Raw genomic sequence first — 13300 nt, 5'->3', positions numbered from 1 at the left:
ATGAGACAGATAATAAAAAAAGTAGCAAGCACACAGGCTTATATTTGTCTTAGCTCTGAAAGCCTCTTTTCTATAGTGGAGGCTTCCATACTGTTGAGCATTTAGTATCTTGTGATCCAGTCTGCTGAGAATTTGGCCTAGAAGAAATCATTGTAACCATACAGGATTTCTTTGCAGTAGGGACATGTTGCTTCTATACAGCTCAGTAGGGTTTGGCTGCACAAGGCTGTTTCTTTTTTTTATGAAAGCCTCCCAGAGATGAAATATTCAGCACCTCTTTCTGTAAATAAAGTCCAGCTCTTCTTAACTACCACTACTAACTGCTCATGGCTTGCAGTGTTTTAGAGTGATGGTTTTATATTTAAAGCTGGATACAGTTTTCAAAGATCACAGGATCCTGCAGTTCCTACTTACTAAGGTCAGTAGGAGTTTCAATTAATAGGAAAACTTTAATCCAGTGAGAACTGGACAAAGCCTTATTGACTCCTTGTAGAGAAAAAGCCTTAAAAATTCAAAAGGACGCCCACTACAAGGATTACCTGGTATATATGGAGAGATTCTTTAAGCCATATGAAAAAGGAATTAATTGTTCTACAGTCTACCCAGGGGTGACAACAATTACTGCCAGCCCCTTCTTTTGAACAAGTTTACATTTTCCTGTTCATGCCCCATGTGTCCAGCAGGTCTAGGGATGTTCTTCTCCCCCTATGCTCTACCCTAGTGAGACCATACCTGGAATACTGTGTCCAATTTTGGGCTCCCCAGTTCAAGAGAGACAGGTGTCTCCTGCAGAGACTCCAAAGGAGAGCCACAAGGATGATTAGGGGACTTAAGCATCTCCCCTATGAAGAGAGACTGAGAGCCCTGGGGCTGTTTAGTCTGGAGAAGAGAAGGCTGAGAGGGGATCTGATCAATGTCTATCAATAGCTGAGGGGTGGGGGTCAAGTGGAGGGGGCCAGGCTCTTTTTGGTGGTGCACAGTGATAAGACAAGAAACAATGGATACAAACTTGAACACGGAAAGTTTCACCTCAACATGAGGAGAAACTTCTTTCCAGTGAGGGTGACAGAGCACTGGAGCAGGCTGCCCAGAGAGGTTGTGGAGTCTCCTTCTCTGGAGACTTTTCAAACCCCACCTGGATACATTCCTATGTGGACTACCCTAAGTGATCCTGCTTTGGCAGGGGGATTGGATTTGATCTCTGGAGGTCCCTTCCAACCTCTAATGTTGATTCTATGATTCTATATCTTTAAAGAAATCCATCCCTTACAGCATGCATTTTCCATCCAGAGAGCTGGAAATATTTCTGCTTTATCAACAAGAAACCATACTTCAGACCAAGAAGCTTTAACCCTGGCTTGGCTCCAATGGTAACCCACAGAAGCTGGCAATCTGTGTGCATTACAGCACTGGCTGATCAACAGGCATTCAGGGACAGAGTAGTGTATCATCAACTGAGAAACATTTCAAGGCTTGATTAGTTGTGCTCCTTTTCCACTGGGACTGTAGTGCAATCTTCACATATAAAGACATGTGATCTGAAAGCCTGAGGCAGAGCAATCCTTGTTTTCACGGGAGAAGCTGTTGTAGGATGTAAAAGCCTTTACATCCTCAGCCTTGTTTCTAAAAGCTGTGTCTTCTCCACAAAAATCTAACAAAAAAAAAAAAGTGAGCTTAGGATGGCATCAACAGCACAGCCTCTGCGAGGTAAAAGGGCATGTAAAAATATATTTTGGGCAGTCTTTCCTCATGCCTGCTTCATTCTGTCTCTTGTGGTCTATGCTTTTCTTGGGGCTCTCATGTTTTCCCACATTGAAGGTAACCGGAAGGTCGATTTAAGTGAAGAATATAGGAAATTTCTGCAGGGTCTGTGGGACATCTCCAGAAATTTATCAGGTATGTACTGGAATTTCAAAATGGCTTAACTGTACAGGGAGTTACTCATTCTCTTGCTATTTGAATGAGACTCTTGGCTTTTGAGGACATGCTTAAAAATACTAACGGCTGAACCTGCGAACAGGATTTTCCCTCTGCCTGTTCCTGACTGCTGCTGTTTGCTTCTCTTCCTTAGCTGTGATTTTTGGACAGCAAGCTTCTCTGCTCCCTGTGTTTCTGCTTGAAAAGACTTTTCCTGAGGTGCCTGTGTTCTTCCTTTTGCCCAAGTTACCTGAGGTCCTTAAAGAGCAGCTGAGATTCTCATATTTCCCTCTGATTGCTGGGAACGGAATCCTCTGTCTAAAGAAGTCTCTTTCAGCTCCCTGTTCTCAGCTCTGAGCTTCCCTACCTTCTGGTGATTGGAATGCTCAGATGGAGGCAGGTGCTATGCTGAACCCTGGACCTGGTGGTGCTGATGCAGGGGGTGAAGGGGAGAAGAAGGGGTAGAAACCCTTCTGGATCTGTGTCAGGGCTCAAACATGGGCTTGGACTTTCACTCAGGTAGCTCTGCTGGTAAACGATGTCTCTGGGGCAAGCATCCCTGTAAATAATGTCAGCTCCAGAGAGGAGGAACAAGGGGCACAGGCTCTGGGATTCACAGCCAGGCACTGGGCAGTGCCACCTGAGCGGTTCATATTGGTCATACACAGATGACCCCACAGTTCTAAATGTCTTTGAGACAAAAGATGAGTAGTCTCCTGGGGAATTAAAAATGGAACAGGACATTCAGGCTGGAAGCTGACTGTTCAATCTTTCTGCCCTGCTTCTTTATGCTTATTTTTGTGTCATATTTTGACTTTGTTGGACCATGGCTTGTTTATTGTTGGTTGCTTTATTTACCAAAGCCACTGGACCCAAGTGATTTTCTGGGAGGGGGGTGGGAATGGGAGGATGTGGTGAATACTTTTTATTCTTTAAAACAGAACAAGAAAATCCTCAGTAAACTTCATTGAAATAACAAACTGGCTGCTCCTTGAGTGGTGGTCTGCAAGCACTCACCGTATCTCCTGTTGTTGCTGTAACAGATAACATGACAGAGAATGAGGAGGTATTTAGGGAACAAATCCATGCACTGCTCAACACAGCTGAACGAGACTGGTTTGTCAATCCAAAAGATATTTGGACTTTCTTTGGGTCTCTCTTTTTCTGCTGCACAGTATTCACAACTGTGGGTAAGTGCCGAGGTAAAGTAACCCCCTGCAAAGTTAATTGCTGTTGCTGCTTTCTGTAATGTGTTTCTTCCAGGGAATTATAAAAAGACACTAACAAAAAGACACCACCAAATCCCTGCGAGTTTTTCTCCTGTCTACTGACGCTAAGTTTGCAGATGATACCAAATTGGGAGCAGGAGGTGATCTGTTGGAGGGTAGGAGGGCTCTGCAGAGGGACCTTGCCAGGCTGGACAGGTGGGCAGAGTCCAACAGGATGGCATTCAACAAGTCCAAGTGTTGGGTTCTGTGCTTTGGCCACAACAACTCCAGGCAGTGCTACAGGCTGGGGACAGAGTGGCTGGAGAGCAGCCAGGCTGAGAAGGACCTGGGGGTACTGGTTGACAGTAGGCTGAACATGAGCCAGCAGTGTGCCCAGCTGGCCAAGAAGGCCAATGGCATCCTGGCCTGCATCAGAAATAGTGTGGCCAGCAGGAGCAGGGAAGTCATTTTGCCCTGTACTTAGCACTGGTTAGACCACACCTTGAGTCCTGTGTCCAGTTCTGGGCTCCTCAATTTAAGTAGGACATTGAGATACTTGAATGTGTCCAGAGAAGGGCAACAAGGCTGGGGAGAGGTCTGGAGCACAGCCCTGTGAGGAGAGGTTGAGGGAGCTGGGGGTGTTTAGTCTGGAGAAGAGGAGGCTCAAGGGAGACCTCATTGCTGTCTGCAACTACCTGGAAGGAGGTTGGAGCCAGGTGGGGCTTGGTCTTTTCTCCCAGGCAGCCAGTGGCAGAGCAAGAGGACACAGTCTCAAGCTGTGCCAGGGGAAGTTTAGGCTCAAGGTGAGGAGAAAGTTCTTCCCAGAAAGAGTAATTAGCCAGTGGAATGTGCTGCCCAGGGAGGTGGTGGAGCCACCATCCCTGGAGGTGTTCAAAAAAAGCTTGGATGTGGCACTTGGAGCCATGGTTTAGTTGTCAGGAGGTGTTAGGTAACAGGTTGGACTTGATGATCTCTGAGGTCTTTTCCAACCTGGTTGATTCTGTAAGTCTACAAGGGGTTCTGCAAACAGAGATTGCAGAGATGTAGCTGTCACAGAAACAAGTCAGAGTTCAGTAACTAGTGATGGTGCACACTAACTAGCTGCACACTATGCCAGGTACTCCTATACAACGTGCATACAAAATGACTATATTACAATAAAAGCAAGCTCCCTTTTCAGTCAAACCTCATCTTTCCCACTGCTGTGTGTTACATTGGATAATGTTTCCCTCATTGGAAGAGGTAATGCATTCTGCATGTATTGTTTTTCAATTGCTTCCCTGCTCTTTACATGCAAGCCAGCTTTGTGAATCTCCAGCTCTGTAATGAGCCATGCTGCTGTTGTTCACACTTCTCAGGGTTAACAACACACGGAAATGTTTAAGTCACACCTCTGAAATTTTTCATTCTGACTTCATCTTTCAAAAGAGGACCTAAGATCAAATAGAAACATCTGCTCCGGGTTTGGTTCCCTTTGCATCGCTGAATGCAACTCCTCACGCTCATTCCCAAAGCGACTTTTATCCCTTTGCTAATCTTTATCAAATGCTGGGAAGTACAGACACTGACTGTTGAGATTTGTCAGAATCAAAGCTGGGTAGGAAATGGTCCCACAGCGTTGTGTCAAATTGCAGAGACACTTCTTCACTACATTGGGATGCACCCAAGATCCCAGCATGGGTATTCATCTTAATGCAAAAGAAAAACTGGGGCTTATAAAAGAGCTTATCCTAGGTAAGGAATAGTGTAAGAGTTAACAGGTTCACTTGGAGCATCTAGGAGACACTTGCATGCTAAGCCATAGCAGAGATGGGAACCTGTTCTGCTCTAATTCATCTCCTTGCAGTCCCTGAGTTTGAAAACAGCCATCTAGGTTGTCAGAGACACATTCCGGAGATGCAATCCCAAATCCTCACCCCAGTGAGTATTTCCAGCACAAACACAAGGGTTAGGGACATGTTAAAGAGGTCATTTTGTCAGAAAGCTTTGACTTTGTGGAGTCTCTCTCTCTGGAGACTTTCAAGCCCTATCTGGATATATTCCTGTGTGACCTGTGCTAGATTCTATGGTCCTGCTCTGGGGGGGTTGGACTCAATGATCTTTGGAGGTCCCTTCCAACCCCTGACATCCTGTGAGCCTGTGACTTTAGCAAGCTGCTGACAACACATGTTGTTGAAAACTTCTTGCCTGGGTGTACTTATCCATCTCCACTAACATGAGACTTTCCAGATGTCCCCATACACACTGACCCAACTTACTGCCATTATTTTTGGCCTTAAGGCACTGAGCATGAACACAACTTCCTCAGGTTCCAAGCTGAGTGTTGGGACCAGCTGGAAGCCTGTGAGGTTTGTTGCTGATAGCTGGCTATTTGCATCGGGGTGGATTTGTTGTTTCACAGAATCATAGAACATTAGAGGTTGGAAGGGACCTCAAGAGATCATCAGGTCCAACCCCCCTGCCAAAGCAGGATCACTTAGGGTAGTCCACACAGGAATGCATCCAGGTGGGTTTTGAAGCCTCCAGGTGGGGTTTGAAAGACTCCAAAACCTCTCCGGGCAGCCTGTTCCAGTGCTCCATTACCCTCACTGGAAAGAAGTTTCTCCTCATGTTGAGGTGAAATCTTCTATGTTCAAGTTTGTATCCATTGCTCCTTGTCTTATCACTGTGACACACCCAAAAGAGCCTGGCCCCCTCCACTTCACACCCACCCCTCAGATATTGATAGACATTGATCAGATCCCCTCTCAGTCTTCTCTTCTCCACACTAAACAGCCCCAGGGCTCTCAGTCTCTCTTCCCAGGGGAGATGCTTAAGTCCCCTAAGCATCCTTGTAGCTCTCCTTTGGACTTTCTCCAGCAGATCCCTGTCTCTCCTGACCTGGGGAGCCCAGTATTTCCAGTACAAGGAATTGATAAACCACTTCAATTTAGAGTCAGTTTAGCTACCTGTAATTACCTAGAATAAGTGAATTATATACTCTGAAGATTGGTGGTCTGAAGGTTGCTCACCTAGGCTAGATTTCTGGTTAGCTAAGTTTTAAGCTGAAGATAAATTTTATTCCTTGAAGCTGTGCCAGGTATTTTTAATGCACAGAAACTGAGAAAATAAAATAATATAAAATACAATAAAATAAAATAAGATAAAATGAATAAAAATAAAATTATAAAATAAAATAAAATCACTCTGTACAACAACTAAAAGAATGAATCTTCCCCAGTTGCTTCAGCAGTAAGGATTACAATTCCTGGTTAGTGAGTAGGGAACAGAGTGACAGAGAACAGATTTTCAAGGCCAAAGGACAGACCAGAAATGGGTTCAGACCAAAAGTTAGGGCACCCATTGGTGAAAAGAGGCATGAATTGACAAAGAAGGTGAAGGAAACCATTCCTCAGCATATGAGCTAACAATCTTCCAGGCTAAGTGCCTGGCCTGGGAGATCATCTAGAAGAGAACAAGGTGTTTGAAAGGAGAGAAGAAATGATTTATGGTTATTTTATTTTGGAGGATGAGAAGAAAACCAGTTGTTAAAATTTAATACAATTCATACCATGCTGATGTTTTCTGCCATTGTAATGGAAAAGCACTAACTTACAAGTCAAGTTTCATATCCAGCATGTCAGAGGAAGGAAATATGAATACCCAAATTGAATTTAGGGAAAGGGCATATTTTCTACTACTATTGTAAGTATCATAAAGGGCAGGTGTCTGGTAGTAATTCCCTGTTTGTTGTAACTGATATTTGTAGGCTTTGGTAAGCTAGAATAAACATGCATTTCCTCATGTGATAAACACATGCTCCCTCACTTGATCCTTTCATTTTCTGAGTGCACTTAAGAGACTCAGAAAACCATGAAGCTGGTACAAACACACTATCAATACAAGAGATGCCATCAGAGCTAGATCTGATGAACCAGGGACAATTTCAAATTCTGGCATTAGCTTACTCTTCATCACAATTAGTTTTGGCACAGAAATGAAGTTTGTGTCATCATCTGAATCTTTCCAGAAATCAGGGATTGTCATCCCCAGAAATCATCCAGTCATACTGTGAGACCTGGGAGGCTGGCCAGGAGGTGATCCCCCAGCTCCTCATGCACTGTCCATTAGCTTGCCCCAGCATCAGCTGTTGTCACTCTGAGCTCAGTCCTCAGCTTGACTTCCCTGTAGAGGGACCCATGGGCCCAAGATGCCTCTTTCTTTCTTTCCTTTTGGATCCTTCTGAACACAGATTCCCAGTTTAGGAAATCTTCCTGATAACAGTCTCAGCAGGAATGAACCTGAACACCAGTCCTGAGCTGGCCCAAACAGTTTATTTAGGCAAACAGCCAGCAAGGTGCAGATAAAATAGAAAGAGTTACACCAACAGAACTGGCAAACTCCATAGTTCAAGTGCTTGAAGAGGCAGAATGCCTGCATTAGTAACCAGCATTGGAGACTCAGGAGTTTGAATAAGCTTCAAAGCAAAGCAAAAAAGACCAGCACGTTCTGGACTAAAAACTGACTTTTAAAATGGACAGCAATAAAAACCTCAGAGGATGTGAATACCTAATAAACACAATGATTTCTCTCTCTCTCTCTCTTTCCCTTTCCCTTCTCTTCCTGTGTTTTTGTTCAAGGTTATGGTAACACCTATCCTGTGACACGGATTGGAAAGTATCTCTGTATGTTGTATGCCCTATTTGGCATCCCTCTGATGTTCCTGGTCCTGACAGACACGGGAGACATCCTCGCTACTGTCTTATCCAAGTCTTACAACGAATTCAGGAAGCTACAGTCAAAAATTCGAGCCTCTAAATTCTGTGCTGGATTCACATGTAACAAAAGGGACGAACTGAAATCCAGAGCACAGTCTAAAATAGTCATCAACGAGCCCTTGACTATTATGGAAGTGCTGAAAAGCCAGGCAGGTGTTAAAAGGAAGCCAGTCAAACACCGTAACGCCCAGATATTTGAACTGCTGATTGCCAGAGAAAATGAACACCCCAAGCCAGCAAGAAATAAAAGCATCGAGAGGTGGAGTTCATGCCCTGAACTAGCCAGGGGAAAGACAATGTCCAGAGTAATAGAGAATTTTGACAAGATTGGGCAACAGGTAGAAAAACTGGATGTGCCCATCATGTTGATGGTGCTGATTATCTTTGTGTACATCTCCTGTGCAGCTGCTATCCTTCCAAACTGGGAAACCAGGTTGGATTTTCAGGAAGCCTTTTATTTCTGCTTTATCACTTTGACAACTATTGGGTTTGGAGACACGCAGCTGGAACACCCCAAGTTTTTCATGTTTTTTTCCCTCTATCTTATTATTGGCATGGAAATTGTCTTCATTGCCTTCAAGCTGGGCCAAGACCGCTTAATTGGTTTGTACAAACAGGTGATTTCATTTTGTGGGCAGAAAAAGGTGCCATCAAAGAAGGTGTATCCCAAATAAGAGCAGTTGTTTCTCCTTTACTTGTAAGCACTGGCCAGATGAAACTCTTCCTGTCAATTTCTGTCTTGGGGTGGCAGGAGGCCACAGTATTTTTATTCTAATTTCTTCCAAGAATCTGCTGTGAAATGGCTGAATATCCCAGGAGCCATTTGGCAAAGGCGTCTCCAGGGAGTACTTTCCAACAGGTTCTCACCTTCTAAAGAATAAAAGACCTTGCATGATGAAGCAGCAGAAGGCACTCCCTGCCAGTGCTCCCTGGCATCTTTTGCAAAGCTCTGACTTTCAGGGCTCTCCCTGCCAGTGCTCCCTAGCTCTGTCTTTCAGCAGCCTTTCTGTCTTCTCTCCCACAGTAAGCCAATTTAGGACTTTTTTTTTAAGTAGTTGTCCAAGCAAAACCCAGATCACTGTCTCATCCTGTCACTTTGTCTGCAGCTAGGGACAGATTGGTTGGGCTTGTTGGCACTGGGGTCTGACAGCATGCTACTGCAACATGATCTGTCATTGACAGAGAGACCTGGGGAGAAGAAGTATGGACCCAGCTGCTCTTCTGTCATGACCTCATGTATTGCAAACCTTGCACCTTTGTGCAGGCCAGAGGAATTGTAAAATAAAGGAAAGGAAAGACACCAACTTTTCACCTCTTTCTTTGTCCCCTGTCTAGAATTTTGTCAGAAAAATTCTTCATGTGTTCAGGGCTGAAACCACTCCTTTTCCATCATGATTATGTGCCCTGTACTCAGGCCAGGGTTGGTATGTATCTCATGGTGTCTGGCTATAGAAGTGCTTATGACAAGTTCTGCTCCTGAGACAGTCACCTGGGGGAAGGCATGCAGCAAACTCAAAGGTGACTGCAGCTGTGGAAAGAAGCTCCATCTCTTTACTGTCAAAGAAGCATGGATAATTTGAGGACACCAATCCTAGAAGTCTTCACCCCGATCTAAGTTTTACTCTGCACAGACTGCTTGACTTTTGTGACTTCCTTGTCCTGCTCATGGAAAGCAAAGCCTGCCTGTTTCACTGGGCTGTGGTGAGGATCCTGTAGTTATATACTTATGGAGCACATTAATATGTCAACAATGCTATTTCATCAAGATTTTGCTTGTATTAATAATGTGAATTGAGCTACCAGTGATAAATAATGCTTTCTATCAAAAAAAAAACCCAAACCAAACTCAAAACCCACAAACATAAAAATTCTCTAAAAGAAACCACTGGCTTTAACTTATCACCTTTTTATCTTGGAATTCCATGCATGCCCACTGAATGGGAATGACATCTCTAGGTATTCAGGTATGCTTGACTAGGGCAGAATGGACATTATTTGCCTTTTGAAACTGAGATTTGCAGAATGTTTACCTGGCCTCTTACCCCTGTTACACTCCATGTACATGGCACTGTGTATTCAGCCCTTACTGGTAATGAATCGTGATTCAGCACTGATGATATGCAAAATGTATAATGAAGGATGATATAGAGAAAAGTGCTTTGTAAGAATAACAATAAAGAATACAGCAGCTGGAAGGAACTTCTGTTAACTTGTTTGCCATGGCTTTGGCTTCACATACAAAGTCCCTCAATTCAGACCACTCTCATATTACTGTATGTTATGGTTTTGGATTAAAATCAATGTAGAACTTTGCATCCAAGCCAGAGTTTTCAGGTGTCAGTGAAAAGACTTGGATGATTTAATGGGCTTTGGATCAGAGAACTGCACTTCCCACTCCTCAGGGTGTTCTTTGTGCTATGCCTAACACTGCCAGCATTAGCAAGAACTGGTCACTTGATTTGGTTCTCTCATATCAGTGTGATCTCATTTCTGAAGAGGAATTAGTCCTGAATTCACCCCCTCTAGATTTCTCCTTGAGATGATACTTCACACTTAACAAACTTAGGAAACTTTGACTGGGCTTGCAAAAATGATTCTGCACCAAATGATTCTAGTTATGGCCAAAGGAGGAGAGTTAGCAGCTTCCCTTCATATAAAATCTGTCAGTTTGGGGAGCATAAAAATGAATGTTGTAGAAGGAGAGAGAACGAATCACATCACCACAACCTTCTATAAAATAATGGTGCACCTGCCTCTTCAATAGAATGCACAGCACTCATTCTTCACCTCCCAAAAGATATGTAAAAATGGAGAAAAAATCCCAATTATAGGCCAGGTTAAAGGATAGACAAAGATGGGGAACAACTACCATATGAGACACCTAATCTAGCTCTCTAGTCTGGAAAGAGGCAAGAGACTAAAGGAGTGATGTGTATCATTAGGAGAACATGGAGGAGGGAAATAGGGAATGATGGATTGATTGTTAAACATCTTTCATTAGGAGATCCAGGGCTGCCAAATGAAACTCATGTGTGGCAGGTTGAAGAAAAGAAACAGAAAGAAGAGAAAATGGTACTTCAGACAACATACAATTAAGCTGTAGATACTCCTTGGCATGGGAGGATGTGGTGATTAGAAGTTCACATTAGATCAATGAGAGATAGGAAAACATTATGAAAGAAAAACTTGAAAACCAGTCAAATATAAAGATAACACTTCTGGTTCAATAATGACTGAGTTTCTAATGGGCAGGGGAGGAGAAAGCATTGCTACAGACTTTCCTGTCCTTGTGTCCTACCTTTGTAACCTGCTGTCTCTCAGAAACAGAATACTGCTCTGCATGGTCTAGTTCTGACTTGATTTCAGTGTTTGCAATGCATCAAAACAGGTTGTTCTATAGCAGACAAAATATTCAATACATCTAATTTCTGAGGAGATATTTAGTTCCACATTTGCCTGCCAGGTAGGTAGACAAACCAGCATGTTCTGATTCTGCAAACTGCATCCCAGAAAATGTGATTTAAACAATGCAACACAACTTGCAGCAAATGGATGTCAGGGGACAGCAAAACTAGAAGTGGGTAGATTCAGGTTGGATGTTTGAAAGAAGTTCTTCCTCATGAGGGTGGTGAAACACTGGAACAGGTTGCCCAGGGAGGTGGTAGAAGCCCCATGCCTGGAGGTTTTAAGGCCAGGCTGGATGTGGCTCTGAGCAATCTGATCTAGTGTGAGGTGTCCCTGCCTATGACAGGGGGGTTGGAACTAGATGATCCTTGAGGATCCAACCCTTCCAACCCTGACAATTCTATGATTCTAAATAGAACACACTCTTGAGTTGCTCACCTAAAGGAGGGTGGAGAGCGGAGAGCTGGATGTACACCTGAGCATCAAGGATAAAAATGTATTTATGTCTTCTGCTCAGGTGCACTGAAGCACTGACCTCACATAAACAAAAATGTTTGGCCCTCACTTTCTTTCTATCAAGGCTGGCAGGTGGCTTCCCAGCTGATGGAACAGCACCGAGCACCCCTGTGCTGACAGCAAGAGCAGCACTCGGATCTGTGCAGCAGGACCTGTCTGTAGCTCAAATGCAGCCACAGAGTTAACAAAAATGAAACAAAGTAGTGAGTGAGTCTCACTCATTTAGTGAGCCTCAGGCATACATATTTATGAGTTGACTGCTCTTATCCTGGTCTAAATCCTGGAAGAACTCACAGTCTCTGCCCTCAGAAGTGTTTAGTCACCAAAATCTCCGTGGAAATCATCTCTGTTTGCATCAGAGGAGTACAAAATGCTGCTTTTGTAACTTTTTTCCCCTCACATGCTGCATAAAATGGTGGATTAGCCATGAAGGTCTTCGTGGAAAAACTTTTCTATGAGGAAAGACGTGACTGATGGGGAAAGAGTTGCTTGATGTGTAACCCACAAAGGATATGAGTTATTACAGACCCAGCTGGAGAGCTTTACAGATCAAATGCACTTGGCGCTGAAGGATGCTGGATCAATCACTCCTGATTGGGCCAAGATGGCAGCTGTCACGAGCACTTAGGAATGGAGAGAAGGGTATTCCTGGTATGGGAATTACAGAGGGAGGGATGGAGGAATGAGCATAAAAGGAGGAAAATAATATTTACGCAGAAGGGTTAGAGGGAGAAAATTACAGCAACAGCAGAGGAAGGAATCAGTTTCTGTATGGAGGTAAATATGGTGAAAGGACGCTTGAGGCACTGAAAATACGGTGAGGGTTGCTGTCCTTGGCCTGGAGAAGTTTTGTGCAGCTAGCCCATGATCAGAGAGCCCTTCTTAGAAGAGCACCGTGATTGTGGTTGTTGGACTTCAACACATCTCACCGTCAGCAGCCATGGGGAGGGCAGAAAAATCTGTGCAAAGAAGCCTCCTGAGAGATAAATCAGTGGCAGAAAGAAGATACAGGGACTGAAAAGTCGTTAATGAAACTGTCAGAAATATTCCTCTTATCCTCTGCTTTGTCATTTAAAGAATGACAACCCATTCAGAAGCATTTTTTTTAATGTGAGATGTATGTCTGAGGACTCAGGAAATTCTTAATGGGATGTAGGGGTTGTCATCTGTGCACCAGTAGTTCAGATGCACTCCAGATTTTAGTGAGCTCAACATTAACAACATCTGATAGCACTTTGATGGCCCTTTATGCTTTTCCAACTCATTCCAGGTGGAGATGCACCCACATCACAAAACCACTCTCATATAATGAATGCTAATAGCATGCGTGGTGGCAAGCTCAGCAGAGGCAAATGCTGAGACTCCAGCTGAGAGGAGTCTCTGCAGTACTCTTCACTTCCAGGTTCCCAGCATACCTTGTGATCCTAATTTCCAGACCACAGGGTGCATCAAATGTAGCATGTGTGGGTGCTGCATGCAATTATGAGTGTTTTGGGA

The 13300-nt window shown here is 43.9% G+C and overlaps 1 protein-coding gene across 1 annotated transcript; it reads left to right on the top strand.

Moving 5' to 3' along the window:
* The first annotated feature begins 1679 nt into the window (after positions 1-1679).
* KCNK18 (potassium two pore domain channel subfamily K member 18) lies at positions 1680-8556 on the top strand. Its single transcript, XM_054382315.1, has 3 exons — positions 1680-1896; positions 2961-3107; positions 7745-8556. The coding sequence occupies exons 1-3, from the start codon at positions 1680-1682 to the stop codon at positions 8554-8556; spliced, it is 1176 nt and encodes a 391-aa protein (XP_054238290.1).
* The last annotated feature ends 4744 nt before the right edge of the window (positions 8557-13300 follow it).

This window comes from Indicator indicator, chromosome 7, assembly GCF_027791375.1.
Source record: "Indicator indicator isolate 239-I01 chromosome 7, UM_Iind_1.1, whole genome shotgun sequence".
In the NCBI taxonomy this organism is placed as follows: domain Eukaryota; kingdom Metazoa; phylum Chordata; class Aves; order Piciformes; family Indicatoridae; genus Indicator; species Indicator indicator.
The sequence above is the reverse complement of the archived record's forward strand: the minus strand, read 5'-3'. Positions and strand labels throughout refer to the sequence as shown.